The 18,890-nt window shown below is 45.6% G+C and overlaps 1 protein-coding gene across 17 annotated transcripts in view; it reads left to right on the top strand.

Annotated features, from left to right (window-relative positions):
• The window catches only part of CPLANE1 (ciliogenesis and planar polarity effector complex subunit 1), a 180,046-nt gene that overhangs the window by 80,668 nt on the left and 80,488 nt on the right, over window positions 1–18,890 (top strand). For all 17 annotated transcript variants that reach the window (XR_012668393.1, XR_012668392.1, XR_007356612.2 and 14 more), the window contains 3 exons: window positions 1,567–1,728; window positions 1,889–1,997; window positions 11,878–12,184. Coding sequence is in view for 14 of the 17 variants with exons in the window: in XM_048849585.2 (XP_048705542.2) it covers window positions 1,567–1,728; window positions 1,889–1,997; window positions 11,878–12,184 (578 nt within the window). In the remaining 3 variants the exon portion in view is untranslated. The remainder of the gene's footprint in view (window positions 1–1,566; window positions 1,729–1,888; window positions 1,998–11,877; window positions 12,185–18,890) is intronic.

Here is an 18,890-nt window from a genome sequence, read left to right as displayed (position 1 = left end):
AGTTTGGCAGAGCAGTCCTTCAGTCAGTGATACAGCCAGGGTTCTTGCGTCAACCTTTTCAATGAATCCTGCTTGTGAGTCACTCACAGTCATAGGAACCATCATTCGAAGAAAGAAAGGTTACTTACCTTACAGTAACTGGAGTTCTTTGAGATGTGTGGTCCCGAACTATGACCTTCTACCCACCCTCTCTTCTTCCCCTATGCGGTGGAGTCTTATCCTAGGGCTGTTCATGGTAGAAAAGTAACTGGAGAAGCAATCGGTTCATGACGTCCCTTATGCCCTTTCTTTGGAGTATGAGGAGGAGAGGGGCACAGACCAACAGACCTTGCTACTAAGAATCTTTCAATGTCAGGTGCATGAAGCGCACGTGCATCCACCGTGGGCTACAGACAAGGACCACTCATCTGAAAAAACTCCGGTTACTCTAAGATATGTAACCTTTCTCCCATAAAATGATCTCTGGAGATTTGTTGTACACTTTTTATGACCTCCTTGAAAGAACTCCATTTCACTCAGTAGTACAAAATGTTACTCTAGGATACTGTAATCTCATGAGACATCTTGCTGTAATTATACTAGTAATATATGTTACCAAGAAAAAATGCTGTCCATGTCTATTATGCTGTACATCTTTAAAAATGTTAGTAATGTTATTTTTCCTGGGACCTTAGTTTATTTGTAATTTGAATTAGAGACATACATCACAAGAAATATAGCATTTTCTGCATTTTTGTAGCAATTACAATAATACATTCCATGCTTTTTTATTACCTATATTTAATGAACTCATTAAACATGTATATCACAGATGGGTTGAAAAATATCCAAAATTCCTTGTTTTACCAGTCCATGAAGCTAATCTGGTACATGAAATTAATATAGGTTAGGTCTTAATGCTCAAAGAAACTAGGATGGGGTGGGCAAACTTTTTGGCCTGAGGGCCACATTGGGGTATGGAAATTGCATTGCAGGCCATAAATTCTCACGAAATTGGGGGTGGGGGTGAGTGCTCCGGCTGGGGGTGCAGGCTCTGGGGTGGGGCCAGAAATGAGGTTTTGGGGTGCCGGGGGGATGAGGGCTCTGGGGTGGGGCTGGGGATAAGGGGTTTGGAGGGCAGGAGGGGAATCAGGGCTGTGGCAGGGGATTGGGGTGGGGTGGGGGGGCTCTGGGTGGCTCTTACTGCAAGCAGCTCCCAGAAGCATGTCCCCCCCCTCCAGCTCAGAAGCATAGCCAGGGGGCTCTGCCCACTGCCCCATCCTCAGGTGCCTCCCCTGCAGCTCCCGTTGGCCAGGAACTACAGCCAATGGGAGCTCGGGGGTGACACCTGTGGACGGGGCAGTGCGCAGAGCTGTCTGGCCACGCCTCTGTGTACTACGTAGGAGCCAGAGGGAGGGTCATGCGGGCTGCTTTCTGGGAGTTGCGTGGAGCGGGGCAAGCCCCAACCCCGCTCCCTCACTGGAGCTGAGGACCAGATTAAATCATGAAAATTGCCAAGAAGTATATAGTCTAGCTGGAATTTTTCATGTATATCAATTAATATATATCTGACCATTTATTTTTTAGGACTGCAAGAAGGCTGAATATGATGCCTCTATAGTTGAGCATTGTCTCAATGCAGTGGAATGGGCTTGTCGAATGCTCCCTTTTGCTAGGTTTATGAATGTTGAAGAACTTGTTCAAGATATAATTCTGAGCCTTGTTGGAGAATTACCACCAATCAGAAAGGTAAAAGAAGCTAAAACCACAAAAGATATTGAGAATGACAAGGTTTTAGCTTTCTTGCAAATGTTATTTTTAGAGCTATGAATAATACAAGTTTTGCTGGGAGTTTTGCTATAACTTTTTTCCATCAAAATTAACCCTGAAACTGATATATTTTGTACAGGTGGCAGAAATTTTGGTGAAAGCATTTCCTAATTCTGAAGATGTAAGAGTTCCATTAAGGGATAAATATCATGCTCTTCAGCAGCGACTTAGACACTGTACTGTCAGAGGTAATGTACATTCTTCCTCAGGGAATATAAAACGGGCTTAGTGACTTCATTGCTTTTTGGGTTTTCTTATGAACAATAATACTGCTAACATTTCTTTAGATGAGACATTGAATTATTGGCTTTTGTCTAGGTAGAAGCTATGGATATCATGGTGCTTTTGAAATGAGAACTGTAGTGTTCTTGCCAACAAATCAAGTTCAAGGCTGGAATTTTCAAAAGAGCTCAGTGTTGGTTTGACTTTTCTTCCACTGAAGTCAATGGTAAAACTCCTATCAACTTCAGTGGGAGCAGTGTTAGCCAAACACTGAACTCTTTTGAAAATTCTACCAAGGTTTGAGCTATCGTTGAGTTAATGGCTGCTCATTTTGTGTACGTGATCGTTGGGCTATCAGTATTCATCTCCTTATTTTATATTTATAAACACTTTCAGATATCATGAATTGAAAGGTGCTGCATAAGAACAGTAGAAGGAAAGTACTATTCCATTATTCTGTAATGTTTAAAACAAAAAAAAACTTTTTTGGTATGATGGCAGAATAATTAAATCAATTTTTACAGTACTGCATATAAACACTAACACTTTCAAATTTTTTTGTTGGTGGTTTTTAAGAATTATCCTTACAAATAATGGCAAAAGATATTACTCCAGATGAAGGACTACAAGCTTGCCTTATTTCATATTTAGAACTCAAGTTCAATATCCATCCTTTAAAAGCACCTAATTTAAACTTAGTGTTTTTCTTTGAGTGATGGTCTGTACGTGTATTCCACACATAGGTACACATGTGAAGCATGCACCTTAGTTCAGAGATTTTTAGTAAGCAGTGTTCATTGCTCTGCACATATGCAGTTTTATTTCTCATGCTCTGAAATTAGAGTACAAGTATAAGTAGTGCAGGCCGATGCCTCTCCAGTTCCTTCTTGGTGCCTCATGGCCTAAGTTGGACTCTTTTGTCCACAACTTCTATCATTGCTTCAATCTTTAAATATATAAATTTTAAATAGTTATTAATATTTTAGCATTTCACTCTTAGATTTATAGCCTTTAGAACTTAGTTAGTTCTCTTCCCGTCTTGGGGAAGCTCTCACCAAGGACAGGGTCTGTGCTCAGAGTCTTGGGTATTAAGAATTGCGTTTTATGCCCCTACTCCTTTTGACTGAGCAGCGAACACCAACGTTGCCTTTACTGCCTTGGTGAAGCTTATGTCTCTGTGCTGTGCGTGGGTAGTATAAATAGCACTGTGCAGTCTGACCGCCCTCAGTTCCTTCTCTGCTGCAGAGCCCAAATGTTACACTCCGAAGCAGAGGGGGGTAGTTGAGCACATCTCAAAGAACCTCAGTTGCTGCATAAGGTTAGTAACCCTCTCCTCTTCTTTGAGTGATGTCCCTATAGGTGCTTCATTGTAGGTGATTATAAAGCACTGCCCCTAGCTGGAGGGTTGGGGCTTCAGAGCGGCTGTTATCGCCGAGGATAGGATCATATGTCCAAGGATGGTGTCCGTCGAAGAAGCCCAACATTATGCCATCTTGCAGGATAATTTATCAGAGGACGCCCATGTGGCAGCCCTGCATACATCTATTATGGGAACATTATTGAGGAATGCAATGGAGGTTGAGAGCGCTCATGTGGAGTGTGTCCTGATAGAGGCAGGTGGTTGCTTATTGTGAAGTTCGTAAGACATGTGTCACACCTGCTGCTCTGAAGTCTCATTTTGGTGTGGGAGAATTTATCCCCACAACCAGTGCAGTGTTGGGAAGCTGGGAAGCACTCTCATAAACATGAGACTCAGTCTTTCTCAAAGTCCACATCAAAGAAGTTGGACTCACTTGTAAGCAAGCCTTCCAGCTTGGCTTATGAGGACTTGGTATGTTCTAAGCCCCAGAGGCATGAGAAGAAAGCCCATAAGCATTGGGCTCTGTTGGTACCAGACCATGTTCCATTGGTACCGTCATCCCTAGCTCCTCCCAAACCCTGGGAACCATCAGCACCAAGAAAGTCTGATCATCACTGACTTCAGATACTATCGTCCTCACCAGCTCCAATGACGCAGACAGGCTGAACTCCTCTCACACTAGGGAGATATGAACCTATTAGCACCCGACAGGACATTTTTGCTCTTCTGGCTGTGGGATCCCTTCCTCGATTGGGCCCCTCTCTTTCCAGGGAGATATCACCTCTGAGAGAATTGATTGCTGGAAGGAGCTTATCACCCCTCTCATATACAAAATACACATCCAGTCCAATTCTAGTGCCCTACATATCCTTCGCTGCCCAAAAGACCCACACAAGTTTGAAACCAGCCTCCACCTCATCTAACTTAGAGCTGCTGATACCCCTTGACATGGGGGCCTCTGCAACCACCTGTCAGCCTCTGCTACGGAATATATTGGGGGGCTTGGGACCCCTGCAGTATCAATCCAATCTGCCAGGAAGTCACCCCTTGCCTCCCCTCTACGGGGATGCTTAGATCTGCTCCCAGAGCTGACAGAGGAAAAGGAATATTATGCTCCAGATCCGGCAGCTCCATCAGAACCAGCAAGACTGCTATTGTCATAACTGGATCAAGTGGTGACTTCTAAATCCCCTTCTCCTGCCAGTGACTTCAGGCAGTTCTGGAACCTTCTCCACAGAGTTGCTGCAGAGCTTCAGATCCCCTTGAGAAGATCCAAGACTCCCAGCACAAACTTCTAGACATCCTGCATGCTTTTGGGCCCAACAGAACAGCTCTCCCCATTAATGAAGGCATACTGGAACCAAGTAGAACAGTTTGGCACACCCCTGTCTCTACTCGCAAAAGGCCGGAGAAGCATTATTATGTGCCAGCCAAGGATGTGGAATTTTTGTTTTCTTATCCCAATCTCAATTAACCTGTGGTCCATGCTGCTTCTGAAAGAGCTAGAGAGCAACATCTCTGGTTTGCTCCTGCTGGCAAAGAGGACAAACACCTAGATGTGCTGGGAAGAAAGATCTTATCATCCAGCCTCCAGCTCAGGATAGGCAATTACCAGGTGCTACTGGCTAAATAAGATTTCCTGACCTATGCCAAGTTTGTGTCATTTACTGACAGCCTTCCGCAATGGGACAGAGGGTTTTTTTTTCAAGTTCTGATTGGCGAGGGCAAACTGATAGTGAGGATTGCCCTCCAATCTGCAGCTGATGCCGCTGATGCCTTCTCTAGAGCTATGGATACTGACATCATCATGCGCAAGGAGTCATGGCTCCATGCATCAAGGTTCCATAGGGAGATCCAGAATACTATCGAGGACCTCCCCCCACCTTCAATGAATTGCACTTTTCAATCAGAAGACTGAGTCCCTCCATATCCTGAAGGATACCAGGGCTACCCTACATTTGCTGAGGATATCCATGCCTGCCCCTAAGAGGAAGTTTCATTGCCCATGGGCCAAATCTAAATATACAGCTCAGTAGTTCTTCCATCAGAGGCCTTATGAACCACCATGTAAGAGACAGGGGGTTCAAAAGTCCTGATTCCTTATGCCGTCTGCAACAGTCTCGGCATCTCAATCCCCAAGAGCTTATTTTTCATGGGAGTTTGAGAGCTAAGAAGCACTAAGCCCAACACCTCCCGACTCCCACACACTATTTGGGGGTCATCTAGCAGTCTTTTTCAACACCTGGAGTGCGATAATGGTCAAGTGGTTGCTGAACATAATCTACTCTGGCTAGATGATAGATTGCATCCCTACCTCCTCCAAAACCCTCCTCCTCACCACTCTCATGAGACCATTCTTATGAGAGTATTCTCACGTGAGGTGAACTCCTTACTGCAGCAAGGATAGAACATGTCCCTCTGTACTACCAAGAAAGAGGGTTTTACTCAACTTGCTTTCTTATGCCCAAAAAGAAAGGTGGTTGGAGACCAATCCTCAACCTCTGCCATCTCAACTGCTTCATTCACAAACTCAGATTTTGAATGGTCACATTGGCAGTGATAATTCCATCTTTAGAAATGGGCATGTGGTTCACAGCTCTCAATATGAAGGACACCTACTTTCATAGACATTCATCCCGCCCACAATGCTTTCTCAGATTCATGGTAGGCTCTGGCCATTTTCAGTGCAGAGTACTCCCCTTCATAATAGTGACTGCCTCCAGAGTCTTTATCAAGATATTCTTAGTAGAAGCAGCCCACATCAGACGTTGTGGTCTTATTGTCTTCCCCTACCTCTAGGGTGCGAAATCCCACCAGGAAGCTTGTGTGTCAACTTCCAGGATGCTACACCTTGTCTGTTCAGTGACAGTCAGCATAAACATAGAAAAATCTGTTCTCACCCCCACGTAATCTCTGGATTTCATTGGGGCCACCTTAATGCTATCACTGGAAGAGTTTACCTGCCCAAGGACAGGTTCCAGACCATAAACAAAATTATAGCTCATGTCACAAGCAACCCTTGAGTGCCAGTCAAGACATATCTGTCTCCCCTAGGCAGGGGTGAAAGTAATTTAAGGGACTTACTAATACGCAGGGCTGGGGTTCTGAGCAAGAGGGAGGGGGGGGGGGTGTGTGTGTGTGTGCGCGCGCGCGCTAAACCAGAAGGGGCAGGGCCTTTAAATCCCCGGGCCCTTTATATCACTGCCAGAGCTGTGTGGTAGTGGCGTCGGGAGCCTTGGGCCCTTTAAATCACCGCCAGAGCCTCATGGTAGAGGTAGCTGTGGCCAGGAGCCCTGAGGCTCTGGCGGCCATTTAAAGGACCAGAGGCTCTGGCCGCTGCCGGGAGCCCAGGGCCCTCTGAAATTGGCAGCCTGGAGAAACTCCCCCTGCCGGTGTGGTTGGCTCTGAACCGGCTCTTGCCAGTACGCTGTACCAGACTGGACTGGCTTGCTTTTACCTCAGCTCCTAAGTCATATGGTCTTGTGCACCTATGTCATCCCATTTGCAGGACTCCATTTTTGTTACCTTCAAGCTTGGCTGCAATTGGTATATTCCCCAAGCTGTCATTCCATGAACCTCCTGGTGACAATTCTAGCCAAGTTACTAACTTCCCTACTGTGCTGTACAAATCTTTGTCAGGTATATCCCTTTCTCATTCCCTCTCTGGACAGTACCATCATTATGGATGCATCCCTATTAGGTTGGGGAGCCCACATGAACTGCCACACAACACAAGGTGCCTGGACATCTTGGAGGCCAAGATGCGCATCAATATCCTGGAGTTGCAAGCAGTATGGTAGGTACGTGAGTACTTTCTCCCGTTCATCTGCGCTCACCATGTCCTTATAATGTCTGACAACGTTATGACTGTTATAGATCAACAAACAAGAGGAAGTGAGAATCTGCCTCTGTGTGTGTGCAGAAGCAGTTAGCCTGTGGAACTGGTATATCAGCAATCAGATCACTGTATTGGCACCTACTTTCCAGGGAAGCAAATCACATTAGCAGATTCCCTCGGCAGACAGTTCAGTCAACCACAAGTGGGAGCTACACGGCTCCGTACTGCACAATATGTGAAAGTTCCTCACATTCGTCTTTTGGAAAGACCATTATCAATTCATAGTCCTCCCATTTGAACTAGCTACAGCACTAGGGTCTTTACAAAAATCCTTTAAGTGGCAGTGGTTTAGATTAGAAGAAATGGCTTCCTATCTTTCCATGTCTCGACGACTGGCTCCTGATGGGCAGATCCAGCAGGGAAGTCCAGTAGCAACCCTGTTCCTACTCCACCTACTGTCTTCCCTGGAAATCTGCGTCAACCATAAAACATCCACTTTCAGTCCCACAAAGACTATGATTGTGTAGGGGGGACCCTGGATTCAACTACTGCAAGAGCCTGTCTCCCAATGGAGAGATTCTGTGCTATGAACTAATTGATAAAACAGATCACCCTCTGACCTTGGACTACAGTCGGGATCTATCTGTCCGTTCTAGGGCATGTGGCCTTATGCACCTATATAACACCATTTGCCAGGATCCATCTCCACTGCATAAACCTGGTTTCAGTCTGTCTACTCACCATATAAAGATAACATCAGTGCCAGAGTAACATTTCCGGCCAAGATTACAGTTTGTCTCCTGGTGAGCAAACCCGGAGAAGGTTCAGGTTGGAGTTCCTTTCCTAACACCCAAAGCATCATTACAGATGCTTCCCTCTTAGGTTGGGGAGCCCATATGGACAATCACACTGCACAAGGCACTTGGATCCATTGGGAGGCCAGGAAGTATATCAACTTTGTGGAATTAAGGACAGTGTGTTGGGCCTGCAATCTGTTCCTTTCTCTCATCTGTTCCAACATGTCCAGGTAATGTCAGACAATATAATGACTGTCGTTTACATGAACAAAAGGAGGGAGCAAGATCTTTTCCCCTGTGTGTTAAGACAGTCAATCTGTGGAATTGGTGTATCAGAAACCACATAATCTTTTTGCTGGCATACCTGCCAGTGTGTAGAACTCCCTAGCAGAGAGTCTTAGCAGACATTTTTCCACACACCATGAATGGGAGATTCACAGTTCTGTCTTGAACAACATCTTCACCCAGTGGGGAATGCCATCATGGGACCTCTTCACCTCACAAGTGAATAAGAAACTACCTCTGTACTGCTCCAGAGCAGTTCTGGGACAAGGCTCAAGGGGTGATGCCCTTTTGCTAGCCTGGATGGACCACCTCAGATATGGCAACCCTCCCATTCCATTAACAGAACAAGTCCTGTGAAATATTTGAGACAACAAGATTTGGATCATCCTCATTGCACCCAACTGGCCAAAACGGTTTTGGTTCTCAGACTTCAACATCTGACCATTTCTGGATCTACCGATGTGACACAACAGTATAATCAGGTACTCCAAATGGGGACCACTACAATTCAATGCCTGGTATTTGGAAGGGCATTGGCCATAGGGTGCTCATGCTCAGTAGTGATCCAATTTGTCCTAACCTAAAGCGGGAAGAATTCTACTAGGAGATGCTTTTTGGCTAAATGGAAGCCTTTCTCCCCTTGGTCACAACAGCACCAGTTATTTCTATAGTCTGCTGAAATTCCTATTATTTTAGATTAATTACTTACCCTTAAGATGTTAGGTTTCTCTGAGTTCCCTACACGTCTAGTTCACAGCAATCAATGCTTTTTATTCTCCAGATGAGGGCCATCGCGTCTTTCCTCCAATGATAGTGGATAGTTATCCAGTGACAGGTAGATTCCTGAAGGGATATATTAGAACTTTCCAACCAGTGGTATATCCAATACCACACTGAAATCTCAATCTTGACCTTTCAGTTCTCACCAGACCGCCCTTCAAACCATTAGCTACCTGTTCTATGTCCCATCTGTGGATGAAGGTTGCCTTCTGAGTTGCCATCACATCAGCCAGAAGGGTAAGCGAACTGAGAGCTTCCATGGCAGATCCATCATATACCATTTTTCATAAAGCGTCTCTCTGTGCCTCCAAATGGTATTTATCACTAAAGTAATTTTGGAGTTTCACATGAATCACTTACCAGTTTTCCCCCTAAAATCACATGCTTCTGATGAGGAGAGAAGACATCACTCCCTAAATGTCTGGTTGGCACTGCCATTCTATCTAGAGAATGAAAGCAACTAGAAAGACTCCTAGACTATTTATCACCCTGAAGAGCGATCAGTGGGTCAACCACTGTCCACACAGTGACTCTCCAAGTGGATGTCAGGCTGCATCATCCTTTATTACCAACTAGCACACATCCCACCCCCAGAGGGAGTGGGAGCCTGTTACATCGGAGCACAAGTGATCTCTCTGACATCTCTGTGAGACTATCTTTAATAGATATATGCAGGGTGGCTAGCGTGAATTCCGTCCACACCTTTACATATTGCAGACTACCACTGCAAAAACAGCTGTGGGGACGGCAGTATTAGAGATATCCATAGCACCCATCTCCTCATGTCCCCTCCTGATTGACTTCTGCTCACTAATCTCCCATGTGTGGAATATATATAGGGACCCTCACTCGAAGAAGAAATGAAGGTTACTCATCTGTAACTGGAGGTTATTTGAGATGTGAGGTCATTATCTGCGTTCCACTCCCCATAGGTGGAGGGTATAATAGGCATGGGGAAGTTAAATCTCTCCTGGTGCAGCCGCTGCCGCCCCACTGCTGGACGCCTGGGTCGTGGTGGCCTCGGCTGTGCTTTGCGTCTTCCTGTCCCTATTCTGCCCCTTTCCTGATGCCCCGCTGCTGCCTGGTGAGTCCCTCTTTTTGTCCACTCCACCTCCACCTCCCCCGCCCAGGCCTCGTATGTGGCGGGGTGTGTGGGTGGAGAAGAGGAGGGATGTGGGGAGTGATGGGAGCCTCACGGGGGGCAGGGGGTGGAGGAGAGGAGGAACATGGAGAGTGGCGGCGTGGGGCACGGAGTGGTGGGTAAAGTGTGGGCAGGGCTGCAGGCAGAAGAGGCAGGACAGGGAGCTAGTCTCTCCAGAAGAAGCTTCACCTGCTGCCCATGCCACTACCCACATTCTATTCCTATTGCTGTGGATCATGACTGCATTCATAAGAGAAGGAACTGAAGAGGCATTGATCCACATTGCCCCTTACACCATCAGTTCAGAGCATGAGGAGAACAACAGCGCATGCACAGACCAATGGATGCTGCTTACTAAATATTTCCCAACTCTCATGCGTGGTGCTCATGCATACCCACTATGGCCGAAACATTAAATAAATATGATTATTTGAGACTTGGTCTCTATAGTTGAGACTACTCAACTTTTTGTTTTTGGTGTGGATCCAGTGTACAAGGAACTGGACTGAGATCTGTTAATTTTGTATAAGTTAACAGGTGATAATATCTTTTGGTGTCTATTCTAGTCCCCTGAGTCTTCCAGAGCCATATTCCATCCCTAAAATTTGATGATTCAGTGATTTTTAGGGCAGCATACTAAATAAATTAATTACAAAGCTGTAAAAGGTTCCTTTGATAGCACTTAACTATTGCTTTACATTTTTAAATGTACAGCCATTAACTAATGTCCCTAAGAGATGGTAGGTAAAATATTATTATTAATTTTATTTCTATTTTACAGAAATTCAGAAATGTTAAGTGACTTTCTCATTTAAAGCTGCACAGTGAGTCAACATCAGAATTGGGACTAGAATTGGTTCCTTGTAGGATGCTTAACCTCTAATTCACTGCATCATTGACAGCTAATATTCATTAGATTTTACAAAAATTGTAAATTCATTAGCTTTTCAAGAATGAATGGGAGTTCAAAGGCAATTACTCATTTTTGGTATGCATTGTATATTTTGTATGCATTTGTCATTTTGAATATTACCTGTTTTGCATAAACAGTTACCTGTTTGTGTCTGCCACTCATATTTTGCATGTACAATTTTGGGTTCTGTGTTGAAAACTTGTTCTTGAGTGTATTTTTCTCAAATATATGAAACGTAACCAGGGAAACAGTCTGATGGACTACTTCTATAGAGGAAATAAACTGATTGTCCACAGAGTGCTGTCATAGTGTAAGCAAACTTGACAATGGGGAAGAATAGAGATATTTCTTCTAATCTCTTTAGGTTCTAGTAATCTTAATTGTGACTTGAACCAAAAGTAGATAGAAGTGTTTCTGGCAGACATGCAATTTTGAAAGTGATGGTGTTTCTTCAGTTAGAAAATAAATAGTAACTACATGAATCAAAACAGCCTACATTTCTTTATAGCTATATACATTTACAAGTTGTAATTAAGTAAAAATTATTCTAAAGACCTACTGCATAAGTAGAGTCCCAAATACTAAATAACTTCATCTTTGTTCTGGATATAAGTTGGAATATACTTTATGATTGATTTATGTCCTGCTAATCTTAGAGAATGTGAAATGTATGGACTCCACACTCAAAATCCCATCTCTTCGTCCCCTCTCTCTTTTTTTTCCTTTGGTTAGGATCCAAAAGTGAAGAAATGATGTCTGTTGTTATCCAGGCCACCCACAAAGTGAGGCTGAAAGCACTGAAACGTGTAATAAGGAACATAGGTCCCATTGAAATGAGTATCTGGGAGCCATCGGAAGAGGAGACACCAGATGATGAGGCACATTGCTATGATAGATTCTCATTAGGGACCAGTCTAAGCAGAAGTACGCTCTCTGATTGTGGAAATCCTCAAGTATATAGTGATGCTGAAGCAGCAGATACACTCTCTGAAGCTTTGCTTACAGAAGAAACAAGAAATCAAGCACCTTCACCTCAGAGGTATTAAGAAAGTAACGAATTGAGTTCAATCAAACAAAACATAAAGCTACTGTCAGATTGTTTTTCAGTACAGTTTCACCACACCTTTCACCTGCCTCCCAGCTACTTAATACTCAACTGAAACCATTTATTACCTTTTTTCTTGTCTTTATTATTGCATTTGTTACAGTCAACAAATATAGACTGAAGGAAAGGGCAAACTTGCAGAGCCAGGCAGACGGTGTGCTGGCAGGGAGTGATGGTGGGCCTGTGCAAGGAACTCTGGAATGGGAAAGAACTTTTTAAAAAAGTGAAGAGGATTTGTCTGACTACTACTTTTGAACCTGAACCTTTCTTGTCTCTTACACATACACAATTGTTTTGTGTGATAATTAGATTAAGCTGTTAATCCATTTTATTTATGCATACATGTATACTGCTCCAGTCAGCAGCCAGTTTTATTGGTAGCAGGGAATCACAGATGAATATTGGTTTATTATCTTCTCTCTTGGTCATCCACCAGACCCACTGGCAGCTGTTCAAGGGCACTAGGCCCCAGTAGCTCCCACTGTCTTCCCAGCCCCCTGGCTTAAAACTCAACTGATAGCAGATTCCAGGTAGCCTACATATTGCCCTGTCCCCTGACATTCCTACAGACAGGAGCTGCTGTCTTCCTAATGTCAGTGAAAATCAACAATATTGGACTTCTTTTCAAGTATATGTCCCTATGGGTGCTCCACTGTAGTGTACGCATCCCCGTGTGCACTCAACCAAAAAGCAGCGTTTGTGGGCCCATACTTGTGCAGAGCAGCTCCTTGTGCTCCCAAATGAGGGCATATAGGGAGGTCCTTGTTGTATCCCACAGCTGTACAGAGCAGCTCCTTGTGCTCCCAAACGAGGGCATATAGGGAGGCATGGACCCATTGCCACTCAGTTCCTGTGGCTCACGTCTGAGCATTTGTGTGTCTGCTCTTCTCAGCTTCCCACTCTTCTTATCTAGCTAATTTTATTAGTCCTTTTCTTTATGTAGTTTGGTTATTTTTATTTTATTTCTCTTTAGTTCCGGGACGGTTGTGCTTCAAAGAGGGTTCCTGCCGTCCCTCTGAATTTTGGTGCTTTAGCACTCTGAATTATGCCAAAGACCCTAGGCTTAAAGCCCTGCCAGACCTTCCACAGGTCTTTTCCCCATAGTTCTGAGTCATCAGTACTGCACACAAAGCAGCGTGCAGAAATGTCCTCCAGTAGACAGCACAGAGATGCGTACAGGGCTTCTACTCACTCTATGGTACCATTGCTGCCCTCTTTGAGTGATGGTCCTTGTTGTATTCCGCCTGAGCCAGAGCTTTTCAAAGTAGTAGTGTCTATCGGTCCATCTATCTATTTGTGCTTCCTGCCCTCACTCGTTTTTGCTCAGCAGCAAGCACCAAAGCTGTCTGTACTGCTTGGGGGAAGTCCATGTTGCATCCAGGTGCAGTGTCTGCCTCTTCTTTCCTGCCCATACCTGGGAAGGCTGGGCCCTGTGCCTTAAGCAACCCTCCTGGAGGCCACCATGGGACCATGGTTGAATCCTAGCAGGGGAGCCTTTCTGTACATCAGCCTGAGCAGTCCAGGAGTGTGCCTCCTACTGTGAAGTTCCAGTCTGTTTCTGCCAGTACCAGGGCTCAGTACCCCTCACTGCACCTGGCTATGAACCACGGAAGCATGCGCATAAGCATGGTAGTGAGTCTTCCTCCGGATCCAAGAAAGACATTGCACCATCCATGAGTTCTTGTCCACAAGAGCAAGAAGAAATCCTTGTTAACTGGATCTGCCAGTCCCTGTTCCTGAACCACGCATCACTCCTCCATCAGCTCTACCGGCACAGCATGAATAGTTGATCCCAAGGCAGGCCCTCTTACCAGCTTCGGTTCAGTCCATGGACCAGTGCCAGACACCGAGGAGAATCGGATGTGCTCCTAGTCCTTATGAACTGTGTGCCCTGGAACAGACGAGGTCTCCCCATGTTCCGGTCCATTCACCTGCAAAGAGGGCTCCTTCTACATTGGATCTGCCATCCTCTGGTTGTGTTCCTACAGCACACTCCTTTCTGTCGGCACCCCCATTCGTATAGGACTCCAGTTCCTCTGAGGATTTGGATACTATGCATGACTACCAGAGGTTTGACAGTAACGTGGCAGTACCCTTCTTTGCCTAAGCCCATGAGCCACTGGTACCTGACTCCATGGACACCACCACAGCATCAGCAGGATCAACCAGGTTGCCTATATTGGAGCCCAAGGGTTTCTGTACTCCCATCTTCCACCTGATTCCCTGGTTATCCTGGCCGCTATGGAGCGGGCCAAGCAACAGCACCCACGCTCCACCCCCCTGACAAGAAGGGCAAGAGGTTAGATCTTATGGGTAGAATGGTCTTTTCCTCAGCCAGCCTCTAGTTCCTTATTTCAAACTACCTAGCACTGATGGCCAAATATGATTTTCTGAACTGTGGGCAAATGGCAGATTTTGGAGATAAACTACCTCTTCAGGATCATGCCCACTTCCTGAATCTGGTTCTGAGTCATTGGTACTGCACACGAAGCAGCATGTGGAAAAATCCTCCAATAGACAGCATAGAGATTCATAGGATTGCCTTCCTTGAACTAGAGCTCTGAGGTCAGAGAAGTTCTTCATCAGACTTCTCTGGTACCATGCACATCTCCATTGGACTGACCTATGTTCCAGGCCCTGATACCGACCCAGACTTCTGGCTACTAGAGTCTTGGAACACTATCCAGATTTTTTTTCTCCAGAGAACTTTTCATGCTGGAATAACTGGAGTCTCCCCTCCTACAGTAATAGTAATGCTAAGGTTGTTGGGAATTTACGTCCCTGCAACAAAGGGATGGTTTAGCAGATCCCAAATGGGACAGTACCACCCACAACAGACCTTTCCCAGACCTTCAGAACTTCCGAGGAAGAGCGTCAGACCTCAGAAAATGGAATTGCCTCCTTTTACAACTGCACCATTGGCATCTCCCTGTAAGAAACAGTTTTGACATCTTGGTCCAGGACCTAAAGCAACCTATTTCTCCAGATCCTTTGCTGCACGATTCTACCATCCCCACCCCCTTTGGAGACCATTGTCTCACTTCCTCCGAGCCTGGGAACACGTTACTTCAGACAAATGGAACTTGGAGGTGATCATCATCCACTTCCACTTTATCTCCACTTCCCTTCACCATCCCTCTTCAGGGATCCTTTTTATAAGGAGCTGTGGACCTCTTGCTTTAAATCTCTCCTGCTCTTGGGGGAGAACTGGTTCCCCAAGAGTTCATTGGAAGGGGATTCTATTCCAACTATTTTCTAGTTCCCAAGAGGATGGAGATCGATCCTCAACCTCAGAAACTTGAACCCCTGTGTACTTTTGCTGCACTTCAGAATTTTTACACTAGCTACCATAATACCAGCCCTAAATCTAGGGGAGTGGTTCGTTGCCCTTGACCTCTGGGATGCCTACTACTATCATGTAGGTATCCATCCTTCTCACAGGCATTTCCTATGTTTTGTAATAAGCTCAAAACATTACCAATATCAAGTCCTATCCTTTGGGCTCTCCATAGCCCCAAGGGTCTTTACAAAGGTCTTCTCAGTGGTGGTGGCCCACCTGTATCAGTCAGGCATCACAGTAATTCCATATCTGGATGACTGGCTCCTCAGAGGTCACTTGGCTCTAGAGGTCCAATCAGCAACCTCCAGAGTGCTAGCCCTATATCAGTCTCTGGTCCTTTGCGTCAACCTGAAGAAGTCTACATTAACCTTTGTCTAACTTCACTGGAGCCATTGTAGACTCCAAAACTATCAGAGTCTACGTGCCCAGGGAAAAATTTTCCACTTTGTCCAATCTCATATCTACTCTACAGCATGGTCTGCAAACAACTGAAAGGACCTGTCTGGAACTCCTCAACCATAAGTCAGCCTCTATGTGCGAGACTGCACCTCAGTACCTTCAGTGCCCCAGACAGACAGTCTCTCCAAACAAATATTACCTCTGGAAGTTGTAGACTTGCTAATGTGGTGGACAGACCCATTGAAGGTCTGCGTGGGAAACCCATTCTCACATCCTGTACTATCAAAAATCCTAACAATGGATGCCTCTTGGATTGGGGGGCAAGCAGTTCCCACAAGAGATTATGCTCCACATTAATGTCCTGGAGTTGAGAGCAGTCTATCAACACTTTCTTCATGACATGCAGGGCTGCTCTGTCAGGTAATGCTGGATAACAGGGCAGCAATGTTATATAAACTGCCAAGTGGGAGCAAGATCCCAGTCCTTATGTATACTATCACCAAAATTGTGGAACTGATTCATCTCCTACCAGATAAAAATCTTGGTGGTTTATCTACCAGGCCTCCAGAATACAGTTGTGGACTCCATGAGCAGAAACTTCTGTCAGGACCATGAATGGGAGCAAAACAATTCTTTAACATCATCTGTCAAAGCTTATGTCTGACATCAGTGGACCTCTTTGCTACCCCGCCCTCCCCACCGCCCCCCAACAAATGTGAAGTTGTCACCATTTCTACTCCAAGGGACAATGTGGTCACAACTTCTTAGGAGATGCTCTGATAGCACCACAACCCCATCTCTTGCTGTATGCTTAACCACCTCTACCTCTCATTCTCACGACCTCACTCAGATTGAGACAGGAGAAAACACAGGTCATTCTCCTAGCACCATCATGGCTAAGACACGTTTTGTATTTGAACCTTCTTCACCTCTCAGTGGTGACACCGTCCTCTCTGCCTTCCTCTCAAGAAGGATATCCTTTCTCAGAACTTAGGCACCCTGAACCATCTCAACACCTCTGAACTTCAGGGCATGGCTTCCAGGTGCCTCTTGGGCATAGAGATAACCTGTTCAGATAGGGTCCAGTCAGCCCTCTTACGTAGCAGGAAAGTTACTACTTGCAAAACTTATCTGCAAAAGTGAAAACGCTGGAGTTCCTGGTGTTCTCTTCACTCCCTCAATACTCAGAAGTTCTGTTTACCAAAATGCTAGACTACCTGTTGTACTTAAAGACACAAGATCTGTCAATAAGCTAACTCAGAGTTCAACTGGCTGCTGTCACAGCCGTCCACTCACCCTTTGAAAGCTTCTCCATTTTTTCGCCCATTCTACTGTGGTCAGATTCCTTAAGGGGTTTACGCAATTTGTTTCCCCCACTATGGAATCCTGCTCCGCTGTGGAACTTTATTTTGGAGCTCAGTGCCTTAAAGCAGTGGTCTCCAAAATGGGGTGCTCAAGACCATCCCTGGGGGTGTGCGGCAGGAGGAGCACTCCTGGACCTTTGATTCTTCGGCAGCACACCGGAGGCAGCTCTGCTCTCCCCACTCTCTTTGATGGCACACTGGCGGCAGCTCTTCTTCTTCTCTTTTTGCCTCCCTAGAACTGGCCCCGGGGGGTGTGCGATCCAAAAAGTTTGGAGACCACTGCCTTAAAGAAACACCCTTTGAACCAACAGCTACCTGTTTTCTTCTCCACGTCTCCCTCAAGACATCATTCCTTATCGCTATCACTTTGGCTAGGCAAATGAGAGAACTAAGTGAACTCATGGCAGACCCATCATTCGTGACCTTCTCTAGAGACAGTCACACTATGTTCCCATCCTCGCTTCCTTCTTAAGGTGTCTTAAGAAGGAATACCATATTAACCAGGAAATTCATCTATCATTATTCTACTGAAAGCTTCGTACTTCTAGAGAAGAGGCTAGCCTGCACACACTAGATGTCAGAAGAGCTCTTGCCTTCTTCATAGACAGAACCAAGATCTTTAGGACCTTTGCCAGATTGTATCCTGTACTGGAAGGATGATGGGTCACCCTATTTCCACACAAAGACTGTCCAAGTGGGTTTCGGGTTGTATTTTAACATGCTATGAGACTGGGGGAAAACAACCACCTCAAAGAGTGTCAGCACACTCCACTAGGGCTCAGTCTACATCTATAGCCCTACGTTGAGGTCCATGGGTTTCAAACCGTGGTCCAATGGGCTTTTAGGAGCCAGTATGTTCCAACCCACCACTCAAGTGACCTAAGTCAAGTCACTATAACTTGAAGCTTAACTTCAGTTGAGTATTTCAGTCCTGGGATCTGATTTGGCAAAACTCCAAGGGTTCTTATTGGTTCTCTGTTTCTATTTAAACCAATCAGAGGAACAGGAAGTTGTCTGTGCAGCTGGGTTTTTCTCTGCTTAAGACTGCCTCTGCTGCACTACCTTCTGCCTGACTCTGACCTGGCCTGCTTCTTGACCCTGACTCCCAGTCTCTGCCCTCTGATCTCCTGGTTACCTTACTCTGCCTGACTTCTGACTCTTGGTTTCCCCCTTGGGCTCTCAGATTCCCTTCTCCTGTTATCCACACCTGGCCTGCCTCCTGATTCCCGACCCCCGCTCCAACCACTATGTCAGACTGCCCACAACCCGGTCATGACACTTTATTGAAAAATATGCCCATCTGCAGGACTGCAGCTTGTCCTCTGTTCACGTGTTCATCAAGCATTACACCATCTTACCTACTTCCAGTGTTTGCCAATGTGTTTGCGGCTCAAGGATTGGACCCTTCAGTTACCATACAAAAATAAAAACCTGTGGAAGAGATCATCTTCGACCCCGAGGGATCACTGCCGCTGGGTGCTTCATCTGCTGTCCTCCTTCCCCTCTGTGTGGCGGTGGGTTCATGTGTCCCTGTATG

The sequence above is a fragment of the Caretta caretta genome, chromosome 5 (genome assembly GCF_965140235.1).
Source record: "Caretta caretta isolate rCarCar2 chromosome 5, rCarCar1.hap1, whole genome shotgun sequence".
Taxonomy (NCBI): domain Eukaryota; kingdom Metazoa; phylum Chordata; order Testudines; family Cheloniidae; genus Caretta; species Caretta caretta.
This window is presented reverse-complemented; position numbering and strand designations above follow the sequence as displayed.